At 39.1% G+C, this 19,198-nt stretch overlaps 1 protein-coding gene across 7 annotated transcripts in view; it reads right to left on the bottom strand.

Moving 5' to 3' along the window:
- Rhobtb1 (Rho related BTB domain containing 1) overlaps positions 1–19,198 on the bottom strand; it is a 131,492-nt gene that overhangs the window by 41,732 nt on the left and 70,562 nt on the right. For all 7 annotated transcript variants that reach the window (XM_004858267.4, XM_087185511.1, XM_087185512.1 and 4 more), the window contains 2 exons: positions 7,133–7,334; positions 6,566–6,669 (listed from right to left, as the gene is read on the bottom strand). In XM_004858267.4, coding sequence (XP_004858324.1) covers positions 6,566–6,669; positions 7,133–7,324 — 296 coding nt within the window. In that variant the 5' untranslated portion in view covers positions 7,325–7,334. The remainder of the gene's footprint in view (positions 1–6,565; positions 6,670–7,132; positions 7,335–19,198) is intronic.

Here is a 19,198-nt window from a genome sequence, read left to right as displayed (position 1 = left end):
TCTCTGGAAGAAGGGAAGTGGCATGATTTCGTGTGACGATTTGATAATGTCACATCATAACTTTAAGATTCTACAAATATCCCATTGCCCATTTTCATTTTTGGCCTTTTTCTCCTACCTGGTGCCAAGGATTAAACTTAGGACCTTACACATGCTAGGCAAGTGCTCGGTCACTGAGCTACAGCCCCCAGACCTCCATTTTCAACTATTAAGAATCTGGTTCCATTTTCCCCCTAAATTCACATCACTAATTTCTGTTTCAATGAGAATTAAAGTTCTACATTTAAAACATATATGATATACCACACAAACTTGTTCTCATATATTACAGATTACATTATTCATAGATATTTCTCACCTTAAAAATTTTTATCATGATATCATTGAAGTACATGAAACTTTGCATATTTAATATTTTTAATTCAATTAGTTTTGGCCTATGTGTTCTCCCAAAACCATCATCACAATCAAGATAAACATTTCCATCATCCCCAGAGGTTTCCTTATGTGCCTTGGTAATCCCAAATCTTCTCTGGGAAGCCAGTGACCTACCTTCTGTCACAATAGGGTAGACCACCTTTTCCAGGATTTTATAGAAATGGAACCACACAGTCTGTACTCGTTTTGTTTACTGTCTCTCAATCAAAATCTCTCATGCCAATCTTTAGGGATGTCTCCCTTTTGGCTGCAGTTTGGTAAAGAGCATCTTGATGACTCTATGGCAGTATTCACCCAAGTGTGGCCTGAGGACCCGCTGCTTCATACTTAGCCAGTCACTGGTTAGAACTGGCTGATTTACTTCTCACCAGAACTCTTGTCTCAGAAGAACTGCAATGCTTAGGTGTACTCAAGTATGAGAACTAACAATTTCCTGTCTCTTCCTAAGTGTTCATACTTTTTTCTATAACCTGAGAAACTTTGAGTTCTTTTTGTTACAGCAGCACGTAGGATGGAATGCCTTTAGGATACAAGCTGTAATAATTTCCCTAGACCCTTGGTACTAACAAGTGTGGTTTGGATGACTTTTCCATAAGGTACACGCATTGCTCACTTTCTTTCCTTTGCTACTCTGGTCTCCATGTATAAAGCCCACCACCTGGACTGGGGCTAGTGTGAAGGAGTGACATACTTGCCTCAGGTGCAAAATGCAAGGAGACACTAAAAAACTTAGTAATCCACACCAATAATATTTTTAAAACATCAAAATGAAGACAAAACACTAGGATGAACAAAATATTAACATTTTAAATAAACTCAGGATCAGTAACAGTGTCATACTGAGCCTGAGGCAAAAGGGAAATGACAGTCGTAATGATCCTGTCTTTTGAAAATTATTAGCTGGGCATGGTGGTACATGCCTGCAATCCTAGTACTCTGGGAGGCTGAGACAGGAGGATGGCATGTTTGAGCCCAGCCTGGGCAACTTAGTGACTTAGCAAGACCCTGTCTCTAAATAAAAAAATAAGAAAGGACTGCAGATGTGGCTCCTGGCCTCCATTTTCAACTATTAAGAATCCTGAGTACTCCCCCTGCCACTGCTATTACTCACATTACAAGGCAATGTGAGACCCACTGGCCTTGACTAGTTCTGACTTGGGTTCACCTCCACTTGATTATTTCATGGCACAGGCTGTTGGTTATCCTGAAATCATTACAACTGTACTTCTTGCCCAGCATTTTAAGAGCTAACTGAAGGTCTATCTAGATACATTCATTGTATCTACTTTTCCCCTTGTCACTAACTACAGGCCAGGCAAAGACACAGTCACAGTCTTTGAAATTTTTAAAAGGGCCTTAACTGACCATTCAAAATGGGGTGTATTCATGCTGTATCTGATTGCACGGGCCTTCAACATGAAACTCAACCCATCTTATCTAAACAGAAACATAGAAACCACAGTTCTGATTAATGTTATCATTTAAAACACATACTGTACTTCTCATAGGAACTATCAACATTTGAGAAAGAATCAATGTGTACAAATAAACTATGCAATAAATGGATTCCAACAGAGCTGAAAAAATGCCCAGAAATTGTTGAGGATAAGGTCAAGTATAATGGTTCTGAACCTTTTGGTTAAACATTTTGGGGAAACATGCCAAATAAACTACCTAAGATTCCAATTCACTTTAAAAACGTTTGGTTGGATGTATCATTGTCCCTGAAAGTGAAAGGACTCATGTTTAGCTATTTATGAATGTGTGCAATGAAGTACGTTATGTTTTGTGGATTCAAGAAATTTAGAGAAGTTTTGTTGGAGTATCAGGTCTGGAAAGAAAGATGGCAAATGTTGGTTTTCAGTGTCCAGGTAGGACAGTGCAAGACTCAGACTGTACTAGGAGGAAATTTCATGTAGGTTTGACAGCAATCATTGCCAGCTACTCAGTGTGGTTGTGTGAGTGCATACAGGCTTTGGAGACAGACAGACCTAAGAGGAAGTTTTGCTCTATTCTGTTGTGGCTGTCTGATCTTGGTCTTTTCTGTGTCTGTTTCCTCGATTGTGAAATGAGCCTACTTTGCAGGGTCATCATGGGAATGACACTGGACAGGATACATAGAGGGCCTAGCACAGGCCTGGCTCAGGGGCACTTTGTTTAAACACTGTTGTTATCACCATCATCAGCACTACTGGATTTATTAAGTGTTTGAAGGGTATCTGACCCAAACAGATAAGGAAAGGAGGTTCACAGAGACAAGAGACAATAAAATGTAATTACTGACACATGGCTGGCTGCCTAGAAGAGGTTCTGAGGGGCCCAGATAGTCTGCTGGAGGTAGACCCCATCCTATTCACCTTCCTTTTTTGAGGTTCCCAGTACCAAAGAAGGAACTTTTCATTCTTACAAACATTACAGGGAAAACTGCAGCAGAATGATATCTCTTTAAGAAGAGGCTCTTTCTTCGCCAACAAAGAGCAGCTGATCAGTGTCATGGTTACTATGTACAGTTTTCTTCTTGACATTTCAAAAGACCCAGAAAAGAGCTCCAAAAAAGTTCATCCAAAAGTGTATGGAAAGTAGTTTGTGAGAGGAAAGGCTACAGAGAGTTGGGGTCATTCTCTGCTGAGAGGAGAGAGCCTGACGGGTGTCAGGTGTGTAAATGTTAGGATGCGGCTGCTACACTGCTCCCTTTCATCTCCTTCCAATAGAAGGACTCAGCACTTCCTTTTAGCTGGATGGATGGCTTCCCTTCCTGAAGGAAAGGGTCAAGCAGATCAGCTTCTGACATCTAATTCTAAGCCTCTACACAATTGCTGAAGAGCAAACAGAAGCCAGCTCATTGGTAGGGGGTAGTTTTCAGTTGTACCCTGTTAAAAATGAGGAGGCAGTGGCTTGGGACATTGGAAAGAATGGAAGCAGGAGTAAGGAGAGCTGAGCATGAACCTGCCACTGGGACTCACTGTTTGGTGAGTTACAGCACAGAGAGGACTCTGCTCCTTAGTTTCTTGCAGCATGGAGATCGTCTTGGCCTCTTTGGGGTCCTGAATGGATTAAATTAACATTGGCAAAGCTTCTGCTATGTTGGCTTGCACATAGTAGGCCTTTGATAAAGTGAAGCTATTATTCTAGTTAGCTAAAAAATGGGATGGATAGTTGTTTTCAAGAAGAGAGCAATGATATTCTGGTTAATGACACACTAGGAAAACTGCAAATTTAAGTTTTCAGACTGCCTACCACTGACACTGCCTTGGCCCATAAATCCGTGCTGAAAATCTGAGCTTGTCCATGCTAAAGAGGGTCTTAGGGGCAACTTGTGCTAAGCAGCCCAGGAAACTGATGACAAGGTCTGAGGTATCTTGGTTTGAGTCTAATTTCTCTCATTGTCACCATAAGAATCTAATCATTTAAAAAAGATTCTAAATACCTTGGAATATATTCAACAGGCCTCAAAATGTATTCCTGTTGCACATCCTACTGGATTGTAATTCACACCAGTACAGTAAAAACATTGGTCAAAAACAGGTTTGCAAAGCAAACTGTCAGAATTTATAATTATGATTTTTCTTCTTCACAGATGATATAAAGCTAAAAGTAGAAGTCATTAAGAAACTAAGCAGCTCTCTCACAGCAATGAAAAGAGCTGGTCAAAGCTCTGTGCTCAATAAAAGAAACTCCTGCTACCAGATTTTTCCATAAAGTGTAATTTTTTGGTGCTTCTTCAATGTGGTATTACCTACATAGCATTTATAGGAAGATAGTAAAGTCCAAGACAGAGTAGCTTTGGTTTTTGTTGTTAGTAGCGAGCCCTGTGGCAGGATTGCCTAGAAGCTGCAGAGAATCAGGAAGGATGGAGGAAATACAAGGCACAAACATGTACACCAAGTGAGGCACTGAGGAGAACTTGGCTCTAAGATGGAAGTGTTTCCGGAAGCCCTTCACTGTTGTGAGGAGAATCAGACTTAGCTTGGAGAGAACTTCCTGTTCCCACCAAAGGGGGAACAGGTTATCATTGACGAAACCAAACACTACAGAAAAGGAAGCAGAACAATGCACTTTGAACTGATGGAGTCACAGGAAAGAGCAGCTTATTTTTGTTGGGAGTGAACAAACACAGGCATGACGTGCTGTAAAATGACTGCAGCTATATCAGGGAACTGGGCAAGGCTCAGTGTAGTCCGAAAGGGCCATGTAGCACTCAACAAATCCTAGGCTTGAATCTCACATGAAATGAGGCAGCACTTCTGTCACCACAATGCAAGTTTTTCACGTTGTGGTCACATCAGAATTTGTTTTTCAAGCGCATAAAGTTTAAGTGGCATCAAACCACTGAGCTGTTGAAATAGTCTAAACTGAAATATCTCAGTAAGCTTGTCTTCAGGGTTATCTCGCGTGGCACCTTTTCAAAAGTGGGGTTACAAAAGGTCTTTTGACATTTATTGCATCTATCTTTATTTTGCTTAAAGATATTTTAAAATCAAGCTTCCTTAAAACCACAGATACTACAAGTCTGACTGCATAGTACTTATAAGCAGGTTCATTTGTTATTATTATTATTACCTTATTATTATTTGTGGTACTGGGGATTGAATCCTTGGCTTTTACCCTGAGCTACATTCCCAGTCCTCTTTTTAAATTTTTCAATTTTGAGACAGAGTCTTGCTAAATTGCTAAATTGCCCAGGCTGGGCTGGAACTTGAGATCTTCCTGCCTTAGCTTCGAAGAGTGCTGGGATTACAGGCATGTACCAGTATATGTAGAGCAACTAAACATAAAACAAAAATGAACTGGCAACTAACATATAATTAAGAATGTCACAAAAAGAAAGAAAGGAAAATAATTCCCAGGAATTCTAGGAAAAGAAAAGTATCCCCAATGTTGGGTTTTAAGTTTAAAAGTCCTTACTATAAAGAGTACAGTAAGTCTTGCTTTAGCTTCACTTGCCTCTTTCTGCATGCCCTTGAACAAACTGGCCTGATTCAGTTTTTTTTTTTTTTTTCTTCAGTTTGTGAACTATTTCCCAGGAGTAGGGCAAATGCTTTCAGCAGTTTTATCATCATTTTAGACAGCTGTGATAAATACAATTCAAAGTTTGTTCTGAGAGCTACTGCTTAAAGAAACAGAGGAACCTTCCAAAATGCTTATTTCAATGGCAAGGAGTAACTCATGTACTTGGAGTGTCTAATCCAACCTTGTTTGATGTTAAAAAGGGACAACCAAGACATGATGCCTCAATTATAAACTTAAATGCAATGTGTTAATTTATAATTAGGGAATAAAAAATCTCAATCCTATTTGGATTTTAATATCTATAACCCATTGACTGAGAAATATTTTTAAGTTATGGTGACAAGAAGAAGTTGCTACATTTTTTAAGGTACTCTGACTAGGTTCCTATCTATGTTAGATTAATTTTCTCTTTACTGGAATTTTCCTTTTCTTTTCAAATGAAAAATAGACATTAGCATTTCAGTTCATCCTGGAAACATGCTTTGTGAAGGACTTCCAAGGTATTTTTCTTTTTATTTATTTATTTATTTATTTGGTACCAGGGATCGAACTCGGGACCTTGAGCTTGTGAGGCAGGCAGTGGAACCACTGAGCTAAATCCCTGGCCCTGATATTTTTCTTTTTAAAAGTGACCTTCAAATAAAAATAAGAGACTTTTTGAATAACACAAAGCCTGAAGCAAATAACAGCAGACTCTACTAATATGGTCAGGAAAAGACCAAAGAGACCTGAAGTACAGTGGCCATGTGCTGAAATAAAGTGAAACATTCTAAAGGAAGGTAAATGAAGTATCCCTCAGGAAAACAGCAACTGAAGCGACCCAAGGCTGTAGGGCAAGACAGAATCCTCAGCTACTAAACTTCCAAGCCTAACTAGCACTGGTTGTTTGAAACAGGAACTTCCTCAGAGGCAAGGAAAATTGCTTTTCTTGACATCAGGAAACAATACCCTTCTTCTGCTTCTTTTTTTTTTCTTTTCTTTTCTTTTCTTAGAAACAGTGCAGAACATAACACATTTCAAGAGCACATTGTGGTTTTTGTTGATTTGTGAGCCAGCTGCTAGTTCTGTAAAGGAAATTGTACTCAAGTGCAATTGTTCTGCATTAGTCTTGGTGTACCTGCCATATGCAAAACGCCTGTCTTTGTGATGGTCGCCAAAAGTATCCCAAAGCCTGAGAGAAACGCTCACTTCGTCAACAACATCCCGGGAACGCTCCAAGACCTGCAGGAGAGAGAGCACGCCATGCTCACTGTCAATCAGAGGTTCCCCAAGAGAGGAGGTCGGAGTCAACATCCCTCAGAGCCCCTCAACCCACTTGGACTGAGTTTCTTTATTCCACCCAGTGGGACGAGCCAAGTCCTAGTTCATTTCCTGGAATCATATGACACATGATATCCTTATTCAGGATATCACAACCATACTTCCAAGTTTGCACTCTGCTTCTTCCTCTTGTGGCACTAAAAAGGCTTGTTTTGTTTTGAATATGCAATTTACCCACCCCCTCCTTCCTTTCTATTTTATTAGAATGTGTTTGTGATACATAACAAATACATTCTTCTTGGGGAATTGGTATACATACATATTGAATTTTGATTCTTTTTGCCTTCCCTTCTCCTCCCCTCCCTGTTGGCTCCCGGTTTTCCCTGGTCTCCTTCCCATATCCATAAAGTTCTGTGCATCTTACCTCCTGGCAGACACGGTACTGGTCAATTGCCCACACAGTCGGCACGTGGGTCGCCAGCAGCTGGTACTGGGTCAGTGTGGTATTGCAGGCTCGGGCACAGATCAGGCGCGTCTTCCCCACGGCGTTGTCACCCACAACCACACACTTGATGGTTTCGACGTTGGGTCTTTCGTAGTCCATGTCAGTGTCCATTTATAAAATTCTGCAAAAGAAGTGGACACTGAAGCTTTTCAGAGCAATGCAAGATGTGAGGGGTCCAGAACAGTTCTGCCTTTGTCCTTCCTTAGAGGCACCAAAGCATAGGCAAGAAGTTCAGAAGTTCGTACTAAGCCTAACTGCAACTCAAGCTTTCTTTTTATATCTTATACAAGAACAAAAACATCAGACTGTTATTTTGACCTCAAAGGGTTTATTCCGGTTAACATGTTATTTTCTCCTTGGTTTTCTCTAAACATGCCTACTGCAGATCCATCCAGGCCCTGTCACGACAGCTGCCACACATTTATAGCTCCCTAGGCACTCATGTTGGCCAGCTAGTGAGACTGGTAACTTGTAGGGTAACTTTTGTCACCAGGGCATATGATGCTTTGGCACTACTGCTATCCACCCACCGCAGTCTTCCTGTTATCCAGGGTCTATTGGTGAGGAGCAGTTTTCTGTAAGTTCAAATGTATTATGGTGACTTAATAGAGAATCAAAAGCTTAGGCTGAAAGACTTTCTGACTTAAACAAGAGTAAATTCCAAGTCTCCATTCTGATAAATTAATCAAATTAACTTCATTTATTCTACTAATCAAATTAATAAAAGAGATACTCTTAAGAGGGTGCACTATAAAGCAAGATTTAAAAAAGATACCTTTCGCTCTACATTTTCCACAGGAAAATCAGAATTATTTTACCAGGAAGAGGAGCCTCTTTGGAATCTTCCCAAAGCCACCAAGAAGGTTATAGCGTGAGAGGTCACAGAGCAGAGGAAGAGACACAGCTTCAGCAGCTGGCTCCCTGGGGACAGAGCTCTTCACACAGGCAGGAGCAGCCTCCTTGGGGGTAGCGGCTGGATGGGAGACCAACTTTGGAAGATTTTAAGATTTTAATGAGTTGTAATTGTCCTTTTAAGGAAACCTATTATTAAACTGAGATAATTGGTTAGATGGCCATTTTTAAGGAGTTGGTAATGATTTACTGACCATGGTAAAGAAACTGTTCAGAGGAGGGCCTGATTATAATTGGGATTCAGTTAAGTATTTAATTCAACTGATTTGAGAAGAATGATAATTTGGATAATAAGGTTATAGATGGAGAGATTTAAGGAAGACATTGAGAAGAACACTCTTTCACAGTTAGGAATATCTGAAAATGGAAGCATTTCAGGAAATGAAGGGTATAGAATTGTCGACTGTAATGCCATCACAGGAGGTGTTAAACCCAAGGCTGGAGAGCAATTTGGCAGGAATTCAGTGCAGTGATTCAGGGAACAGATGTGTGGTTAGGTTAGGATTTGATCTGTGGTTTCTACACAGTAAGGAGGCTTAAAATAGATAAATACCTGTATCCCACCTGGCAATGCTTACTCTGAACATCTTGGATGGGAAGAGTCTTTAAAAATCTCTAATTCTGATAAACAGCCAGTAAAAAACTGGTCTCCTTAACATTTTGCCTTAAAATTCCATGGTTTTATTAGTTCCCTATCTAATATTATATTGTGGCAAAAGTATGAATTTGGCATTAGACTAATGTTCTATAAAGATCTCCGGGGAACCTGTACAATGTCTGGAGACATTTTTGGTTGTCACATTCAGAAGAGTTAGATTAAAAAGCTACTGGCTTCTTAAGGATAGAGGCCAAAGATGCTGCTGCTAAACATACTTCAATGTACAGGATGCACCCAAAAAGCAAGAACTACTGAAGCCCAAATATCAGCGTGCCATGACTGAGAATCCCTGTCTTAGATAGATGCTAGCTTGAATTCTAGCTACCCTACTTTCTAATCATCTGACTTTGGGCCAGTTGTTTGTTATTTTTTGGGCCTCAGCCTTTTCATCTGTTAAGTAGAAATTATAATTAGCTTGTAAGATAAGGTTATTGTGAAACTTAAGTAAACTGATGTTTTAAGTTCCTGGTACAGTACACCTGACACACTGATGACTTAAAAAATTATAATCATGATACTGAAGATGAATGTCTTCTGATGACAGTAAAACTGAGTCAAAGGAGAAGCCAGAATTAGATGCAAACCTAACTATAACAAAGAACTATAAGAAAGACAAACTTCAGAAGTGCTAACTCCAGGATAACTTACTGAAAGTCAAAGAACAAAAACACCTAAGCAAAGGCAGAAAGAGTTTTGGGAAGGGTGAGAGAGCCAGGGAGGAGAGCATAGTAATCCAAAAGGTAATAGAGATGGAAAGGTTGGTTAAAACATTTTTATAGAATATTTTCGTATTACAGAATTAAAATAGCAATACTTCTTATGGCTCTTTGATAAGTTTCTGGTGATGTTACCATAGGGTAGTCAGAATCAGTAAAATAAGTTCCATTTGGAGTCTCATAACTTGGAAAACTGACATTTATTATTTTGATTGTCCAAAGTGATATAAGGTCTTTTGACGCTAAATTTGATTTTTTTGAGAAGTAAACATCATACAGAATGTTTGGATTTAGTCAAAATTGAGATAGGACACTAAAAATTTTGAATCTTTTGTTGGCTTGCAACTATAGAATTGGTTTTCTTGTTGCTTTGCAAACTAGCTTTGATAGCAGCTCCCAAAGAAGAATCGCCCAAATAATTTGAATCACTAAAGTGTTGTTGGAATACTTCTGTAGCTTTTAGAGAATACTGCTTTGAGAAAGAAGCCCTTCAAGTTTCATATTAAGGTATGATTACAAAGACTATCATTACTTCACTTATTTTTAGCACCACATTTCATGTGGTGCTAAAAACAAATTTCTGTTGTCAAAGGTGAGAATAATATCCATGGGTCTTCTAATCCCTAGCAATCTGTTCAAGACCAAAGTGAAGGCCAAAGGCACTGAACTTTGTGCACAGGGGGGTCACATGTAGGGAAGAAAAAAAGGCACGGTGCAATAAAATATTCATAGTCCAGATCACGAGCTGCAGATATGAAATTTTCAGAAAACATTGCTGGGCTTCCAAATTCTGAACATCTTTTATTTGGAGTATAAATTTATTTTTGTTGTAATCTGAAAAGCATTTTAAGAATGTGAAGTGACAGCAAAGATACAAACTCATGCTACACTGGTATTGTTGTAAATCATTGTTCATCTGTTACATATAAACAAATAAACATTAAATTATGGTAGTAATTATAAAAATATGCAATTTGATCCTTCTCCGCTTATTATGGGCTCTAATTTATTCATATCTAGCACTCTTATGGTTGAGTGAGCTCTTAGGACCATCTGGATAATGACTATCTGCTTTCTGATTTTTATAGAATGAGAGCAATAAATGTTATTCAACAGTTAATAAACCTCACCATCATAAATCCTACTGATTTATGTGGATACCCTTTTGCTTTTAGACATATACCCGAGGAGACAAGAAAGGTAGAAAATATTTGAAGCACAAATACCAGTGATCTAAGGCAGCTTTGTTATCTTACTCCAAGCTGACTTGAACTTCTTTTCATACTTGAACAAATGCTCAGGACATAAATTCTGAGTTAAAATGCACCTGAAGGCCCTACCTGCATACTATTTGGAAGTGGTAAGTTTATTTGAAAACGGACCAATGAACAAGAAAAGTCTTGGTGAAGTGGTTTGGGGTGGCTGCCACTGAGTGCTGGTGTCCACTGCCCACAAGCTGACTTAGCCCTGTGTGATTATGATCTTCATGGTGCAGAGAATCATGCTGCTCATTTGATTATCTTCTACCTTCCCCAGCATTATTACCATCATCTATAGGATTTCAGGCCTCTCCTTGCCATTCACCACCAGCTTAGTGTTCTTACTGTGTCCACAGGATGACGAATTTCACAGCCTAGCCTCACAATATCTTCACTTCTTCAGTGCCAGTGATCTTTGCCACACTCTGCTTGAACCACTCATCTTTCTGGCCTTGTTTGGATGTTGTCATCCAGCAACATCTTACTTCTCAAACATCAAATTTCAAACTCCCACCCTCAGAGTAAACTCCTTGTTTACAGCTAGTTCTACATGAAATCAGACGAGTGCAGTCACTTGCCCCAACCTCAGGCAGTGGATTCCCTTCCTCTTGAACTCATGCAAGCCCAGTTGACTACTGGCCCAGAAGCACATGGTGGCATACTGGTGAATTCTGGAGAGCAGGGCTTCAGAGGCCCTGCAAGTCCACGTTCATGCTGTTAAAAAGCTGTCCCCGAGAGAAGTTGAGCTGGTCCCAGCACCCAGAAGGAAGCTCCCCAACTGCCATCCCAAGCTCCTAGAGCAGAGAAGATGAGCCGCGTGGGCACCAGAAGCACCCCCTCCCCCCAGTGGAAATGAGAAGACACATAAAGAAGTCTCAAAAACAGACTTCTGGATCACCTACAGCAATCCCAAAGGGAAATGAGATGGAACAATCTGATACTCAACCACCTGGACTCTCTGAACTGGCAACAAAAGAGGATCTGGGAAAAATGAAATCAGAAATAATTACTCAGATAACGGCAAAGATTTTGCTCGTGGTGCAAGACATGATTAATAAATCTAGAGAGGACACAGATAAAAAAATAGAGGATCTGAGGAACATGATGGAATTCCAACACAGGAAACAAATGAAATCCATAAAACAGATGCAAACAGATTTCCAGGAGATTAAAAACTCCATTGAAAGTCTGCACAGCAGAATGAACCAATGTGAGGATAGAATTTCAGATATAGAAGAAAAGATTGCAATTAGTGACCAGGAAAAGAAAAATTGCTTTAAAATTGTAAAGGAACATGAGAAATCAATCCAGCAGCTGCTAGATGATGCAAAGAAGAATAACATAAGACTGACTGGAGTCAATGAAGAAACAGGAGAGAGTGCAGATGACATAAAAAAACTGTTCACAGAAGTGATGGCAGAAAACTTCCCAAGGAGGGGAAAAGAACTTGACATACAGATAAGTGAGGCATATAGGACTCCAGCTAGCCTTGATTAAAAAAAATCTACACATAGGCATATAATAGTTAGGATTCCAGAAATCCAACAGAAGAACAAAATTCTACAAGCAGTGAGAGGAAAGAAACAAATCACATACAAAGGAAAACCCATCAGAATCACAACAGACATCTCAATGCAAACCCTCAAGGCAAGAAGATCTTGGAGTGATGTATTTCAAGCCCTAAAGGAAAACAGCCTCCAACCCAGATTGATGTACCCTGCAAAACTATCTTTCAAAATTGATGGAGAAATAAGATACTTTCATGATAAAGAGCACCTCAGGAACTTCATGAATATCAAACTGGCACTCCAAAAACTTTTAGACAATACCCTAGGAAAAGACAATGAGGATCACAACCCCAGGAAACCCAGCAGAATGAATCCGTTGGGCGTGACAAATTAAATGCAAAGAAGGAGAATCCAACAAAAAGAAAAAGTCATGACAAGGCTTTTAAAACTTTTAACTTCATCTCCCTAATGAGTGTATAATTCAATCTTGTTATTGTACTTATTAGTATTTTTCTGATTCTAGAGTTGCACACATTTCCTTGTGCTGTACTGGCTATTTATCATCTTATGTCTACTTATTAATTGGGTTGTCTATGAATGAGCTCTAAGAATTCTTTATATATTCTGGTCACAGGTTATATGCATTGTAAATATGGTCTGTTTAAGGACTACTTTTCATTTTAATGATGTCACTTAAAGTTCTAAATTTTGATAGAATCTCATTTATCAATTTTTTTCTTTTATACATCATGTCTTTTGTATCCTAGGTAGTTCTTGCCTACCCTGAATTCATAAACATTTTCTCTTATAATTTTTTCTTAAAGTTTTATACTTTGAGGCTTTCATATTTAGGTTCATAGATCCCTTCAAGTTATTTTCATGTATGGAAATAAAGGGTTGAGGTTAATTTTTTATATACAGATACCAGGTGTTCTAGTGCCATTTGCTGAAAACACTGTCTCTTCCTCGGCTCTTGAATCGAGTTTATATTCTATAAAATGCTAATGTTAAATAATCTTTCAAAACTCAGTGGACCATATAGGTGTGGTTCTATTTCTAGATTCTCTGTTTTACTCCAATGATCTATATGTCTTTCCTTACACCAACAGTGCCTTGATTACTGTAGCTTTAGAAGAAGTCTTAAAATTAGGTACTAAACGTCTTCCAACACTGCTTTTTTTTTTTTTAACTTTTCTAGGTCCTTTGTACTCCTACATAACTTTTAAATTTCAATATCCAATTCTTCATTTATAGCAAGTATACACAGACCTGAATTTTTATATATACCTTGTGTTTTCTAATCCTGCTAAATTCAAATACAAGTTCTAGGGGCTCCTAGAGATTTATTAGTATTTTCTCTGTAGATGATCATTTCATCTACATATAAAGATTTTGCTTCTACCTTGCCAATCCTATCCTAGTTGTGTCATTTTATTGCCACACTATTTTGGTGGGGACTAGGTTTCAAAGTTTAATGGACAGATAAAGAGTAAGCATATATGCCCTTGTTCCCCACCTTAAGGAGAAAGCATTGTATCTTTTCCATTCATATAAGGCACTCTCACTGGAAGTATGGAGTACATGTCTGTAATCTGTTGAGAAGATTCTGTTCTGCTTCTAGTCTCCTGATAGCTTTTACCATGAACAGCTGTAGAATTTAGTCCAATACTTTTTCTCCAACTAGTGACAGGTTCATATGGCTTTTTCCTTTCCTCTGTTAAAATGATGACTTTTGGGGGTGGATCTTCCAATGGTGAACCAACACTGCCATCCCTATAATAAAACCACTTTCTACATACTGCCAGATCTGACTTCTAATAGTTTGTTTTGTTCAACAAATTTCTATCTATGTTCATACTTTTTTCTTCTATTATCTTTATCCAGTTTTAGGATTAGCACAATGTTGAGTTCCTAAAATGAGGGGAGAAGTGTTCCTTCTTTTTTCTGCTTTAAATGTTGGATATAATTTATCAGTTAAAATGTATGTGAGCCTGCTGTTGTCATATAGGTAGGTTTTCAAGCTAGGAATATACTTTCTTTAATAGGTGCTATTCAAATTTTATATTTCCTCCAGAGTTAGTTTCATTAATTTGTCTTCCAAGGTACTTCTTAGAAGTTTCAAATTTATTTCAAAACTGGTTTTTGAAATATGCTTTCTACATCCTTTTAAATTCTGTAAAATCTGTTGTAATGTCTCCTAGATCTTGATATTGTAATTCAAAAAATGTATAATTGATATTGTGTAACAGGAAGAAAAGGTCTAAAGGAGCAGGGGAAGTGGGACGGGTAGGGGAAAGGAAAAAAGGGAAATGAAAAAATATGAGAAAAGGAAAAAAATGGAATCAAAGTCTTTGCAAATAGGGAAGGGTGGAGGGGGTGAAGGGAGGGCAAGGGAAGGGGAAAAAATAAGAACCAAGATACATCATGTAAAGGTACAAGATCCCAATGATGAATGTAACTGTATTGTATACCTAAAATGTACCAATAAACTTAATGGGGAGAAAAAAAAGAAAAAAAGAGCCGTCCCCAGGCCACCATGTGATGGAGGGTCCTTGTCTAGCGCAGGATGAGAATTCATATTGGGGAACAACTGGGACACTCCCACTGATGCCTGTCCCCAAATGCCAGATGAGTGAAGGCCAACCTGGATCTTTTAGCCTGGCTAACCCTCCAGTTGAATGTAGCTGTGTGAAAGAGCCCAGGTGAAGCCAGTAGGGAAATCAACCAGATTTAATGAATCACAGAATGTTAAGAATATATCATTTTTGTTTGAAGCCATCAAGGTTTGGGGTGGTTGGTTATGCAGCAATAATGAACACAAACACACAAACACACAAACACAACCACTGTACCTTAGGAAAATCTTCAGAACCTTAATTTCCCCATTAATAAAATTATCAGATACTAAGGCCTTCTTAGCAGATAATCTTTTCCATGTGATGGGTCACGGACAATTTTTCTCTTTACTAATCACCCTCAACTGCTTGCATTGCATGAGTACTAGGCAGAATAACAACTCACTGATGTCCATGTCATAATCCCTGGAACCTGGAAACATGTTCTGTTCCATGGCACAGTGGCGTTAGAAAGCTTTGCAGAGGGAATTACTGTTGCTAATCAGTTAACTTTATTATAAGCGACTACCTTGGATTATCTTTTGTGCCCAAGGTAATCACAGGGGTCCTTTACATGTAGATGAGGCAGGCAGAAAGTCAGAGTTAGAAATATGAAGATGCTTTACTGCTGGCTTTGAAGAGGGAGAAAAGGAATGCAGGTTACCTCTAGCAGCTAGAAAAGGTAAGGAAAGAGGTTCTCCTTAGAGTTTCCAGAAGGAATACAGTCTGCCAATGCTTTAATTTAAGCCCACTGAGACTAGTTCAGACCTGTGATCTCCAGAACTATGTTAATAAATTTGTTTTTTAAATGCATTTGATAATTTGTTACAACAGCAATAGGAAATTAACATAGCATCCTTTAGTCACATAAAATGCCTTCCTTTAATTTAAAATGCTGTTGTTACCTCACAGCTGATATGCACATCATTTCTTCTAATGAACCCTCCTATCTTTTGCTTGCCAAAAAATTCCATTCATTCTTCAGAACCTTATTCAGGGATCACCTCTAAAAAGCTTTTCTATCTACCTTGCCTCCTCACAGACTAATTTACTTTTTCCTCTGTACCAATGAGTTGTAAGGTAAGAGGCTTGTGGTTTATTTTTTTAAGTGTTTATATCTTCCAAGTGCCCATCTAGTGCACTTAATGATATGAAATGTTTCTGGGGGTACAGCTATATGCTATTGTGCTTAAAATATATGTATATAAATATCCCTCTTCTATTAAATCTTCTCTGACTACTCCTTCTCATCCAAAGGTCCTGTAATTTAATGTGACTCTCTTCTAGTGCTAATCACGGGCAAAACAATGACACAGTCAAACGTGACCTTATCTACTCTAGTCTTCCCTTCAAATCATTTCCCTTCTAGTGGAGGTAACCCACCCCCATATTTGGTCCTTGAGTTCATGGCCTTCATGGTATTCACTCTCTCTCTTTTGGAACAGGCTCCCAGGAAGTGTGGGGCTCACCCACTCCTTCACTCACACTGCGGCTATGTGACTTTTAGAGGCCAAGGCCCATAATTCAATATTCAGGGGCACTGCAGCTGACAAAACCCAAAATGTGTTTGTTTGCTTCTGACCGGTACACTTCGGTGTAAGGCCACTTGGTAAATTCAGGTGAGGGTACAAGACTCCCCTAACATTAGAAATTCAAAAAATCGGGGAGGGTGGGCAGTGATAAGCTTTTGATTTGTCTAAGGCCCCCCACTAAGTCCTGTGAATCACCTATCAGTGAAATATGCCACCCCTTACCATCACTTGTGTGTCTCTTGTTATTTGCTATTTCTATCAGGGGACGAGTGAAAACTCTCCTTAATGAAAGAAATCTAAGGCCCATAAAGATGCCTTTGTATGCTCAGCTCTATTTAGCTCTCCATAGACAGTCTGGATGATACTACTCCCCAGCTACTACATTTTCTTGTTCCTTCAAAAAGCCTATAATCCAAATTTTAGAAATAATGTAGTTTGGTCATTAAAAAATACCAGTGAAATGAACTTTAGAGTATTTAAAGAGTTGGCACTGAAAGAAAAACTGAAAATTTAACATTATTGACAGAAACAAAAGGGAAATGTTGAGTTGCATAATAACTATAGTCCACAGCCAAGTTTCAACTGTGCAGATTCCATTATCCTGAGCTCTTAATCACTACTCATAGGCAGGTAGGAGCTGTTTTATATATAAAATAAACATCTCAGCTGGAATGCAGAGGGGTCCAGAGGTGGGGAAGAGACTTCCCAAACTCAAAAATTCACAGAAATAGGGTAAAATTTCTATCATTGAAGTCAAGAATACATCATACCAATCAACAATATTTTTGAAGTGAATGTTTTGATTTAAAAAACAGAAAAGAAAGGGCACTGTATAGTACAGGGGTGCAAATAATACAAAGCCACTTTTTGATAATGATAAAGCACTTTCTTTATACACTCACTTTTGATCCTCTCCAGAGAGAGCCCTGGGATAATGGGATCCATGGAAGGTCATGCTCTTTGCTTTTTACAACTCAAGGTCAGTGGGGGAGGTGAGCCAGGAATAGAAAATACATTTCTACCTCCACTGCTTTTAATAAACACTGTCCTAATTGAAAAAAATAAAGGACAAATCAAAAACTTGCACAAACATTCCAGGATAGATTTCAAAACCATCACAAGTAAACTATGTGCTACAATCTAGACACACTGGTCTACTTTGTTTTACAAGTACACCATGTAACCTCCCCTCTGACAACCTTGCTTATGTCATATCTTTTGCTCAAATGCCCTTTTTCATTCACTTCTCCACATCCTGAAACTGTTTTCCTCTTTGGGACCCAGTCAGAGTTAATTAAAGAAATGCATGGTGAGTACCTACTCAATGCCAGGCCTGTCACCTGTCCAGTAGCAAAGAGGCCAGGTGTTGAGGCTCACCCTCATGGACTTCAAAGTCAGGGGAGAGAAACAGCTAAGCAGACAAATACACAATCACAAATTTGGTAAGTCCCTTAAAAAAAAAAAGGATACAATGCAATGAGAGAAAAATCATTGAGGTAGGAAGCCTGCCGAACAGACAATCTGTGAGGAGACCCCATTTTCCTGCTCCCCAAAGAATGAGAAGAGTTCTTCTCCAAGACAAAGCGGTGTGACCAGAAGGCCAGTAGGTGGTGAACGGAAAGGTTAGAAAGGCAGGTAGAAGTCAGATCACGCATGGCCTTGTGTACATGGTCAGGAGTCGGGATTTTATTCCAAATGTAGTGAAAAGTCACTGAAGTTTAAGCAGAGGAGTGGCAGGTGCTGATTTGCTTTTTAAAAGGATCACTGATAGCACCAAGACTGCTGTGTGGAGAACATGTTGTGGGAGAGACTGAGCAAGGATACAAGGACAGTGGGAAGTTTCCAAGTTCCCCAGGAAAGGAAAGATGGTATTGGCTTTGACCTAGGTGGAACTGGCAGAGTAGAGAGAAGCAGGCATGATTCAAGTTCCATTTTGGAAGAAGATGTGCTTAAAACATCCTTTATGCCATCTTCTAGGGTATTTATCAAATGCTAACTTTTAAGACAGATAATTATGTTTCTATACATTTTGCTTCTACCTCATCAGGCTTATACATTTTTGACAATAGAAATGTACTCATCTTTAAATCCTTAAATATTTTCACAGTGCCTTGCCCATATGCAGCTTTAGGTAAAATGTTTACATCAAATAAAAAAGTGCAGCTACTTCACCTTCCTTGGGGAAACCTGCACCAGGGGCTGGCAGAGTAATTGCATGCAGTTCTCTCTGGTGACTGATCATTAAGCCCAGTGGCCTCAAGAGCAGCAGTATGTGGCTAAGCTGGTGGTTAGTGAGAAGAACACCTTGAGGAGGGCCATCTGTGTGGTCCATCTTGAGAGGAGCTCTCAACAGATGGCACTCACCAACCAGTGCTCCCCAGCAGGAACAACATCAGTAACCATGGGAACCACCAGGGACCAGGGACCAGGCCCATCTATCAATGGTAAGGTGGGGGCAAGGGAGAAATGCAGGCAGAGAGGCTAAGGCCCTGATTTGACTTAGAGAATTAAGAGGATATGATCATTTACTGTGCTCTGGTACCTAGAACCAATTTATGAATCTTAATAATATTTACATATAAGAGTACCATAAAGTTCCCATCTACTTTTAGACTTTTAACATTCTGATTCAAGGGATTCCCAACCCATTTCAGTGAGTTACCACTTAGCTAGAAAAGAGACAGGGGAGGTGCATGAACAAACTACCAGTGGAGAATAGTTTATAACTGATAGGAAAGTGAATCTTGAAAGGAGTTCATTATATGCCTAACAGAGCCGTGTTGTA

The sequence above is a fragment of the Heterocephalus glaber genome, unplaced genomic scaffold (assembly GCF_053883595.1).
Source record: "Heterocephalus glaber isolate CG9 unplaced genomic scaffold, H.glaber_assembly_v1.0 deba00001497, whole genome shotgun sequence".
Classification (NCBI taxonomy): domain Eukaryota; kingdom Metazoa; phylum Chordata; class Mammalia; order Rodentia; family Bathyergidae; genus Heterocephalus; species Heterocephalus glaber.
The sequence above is the reverse complement of the archived record's forward strand: the minus strand, read 5'-3'. Positions and strand labels throughout refer to the sequence as shown.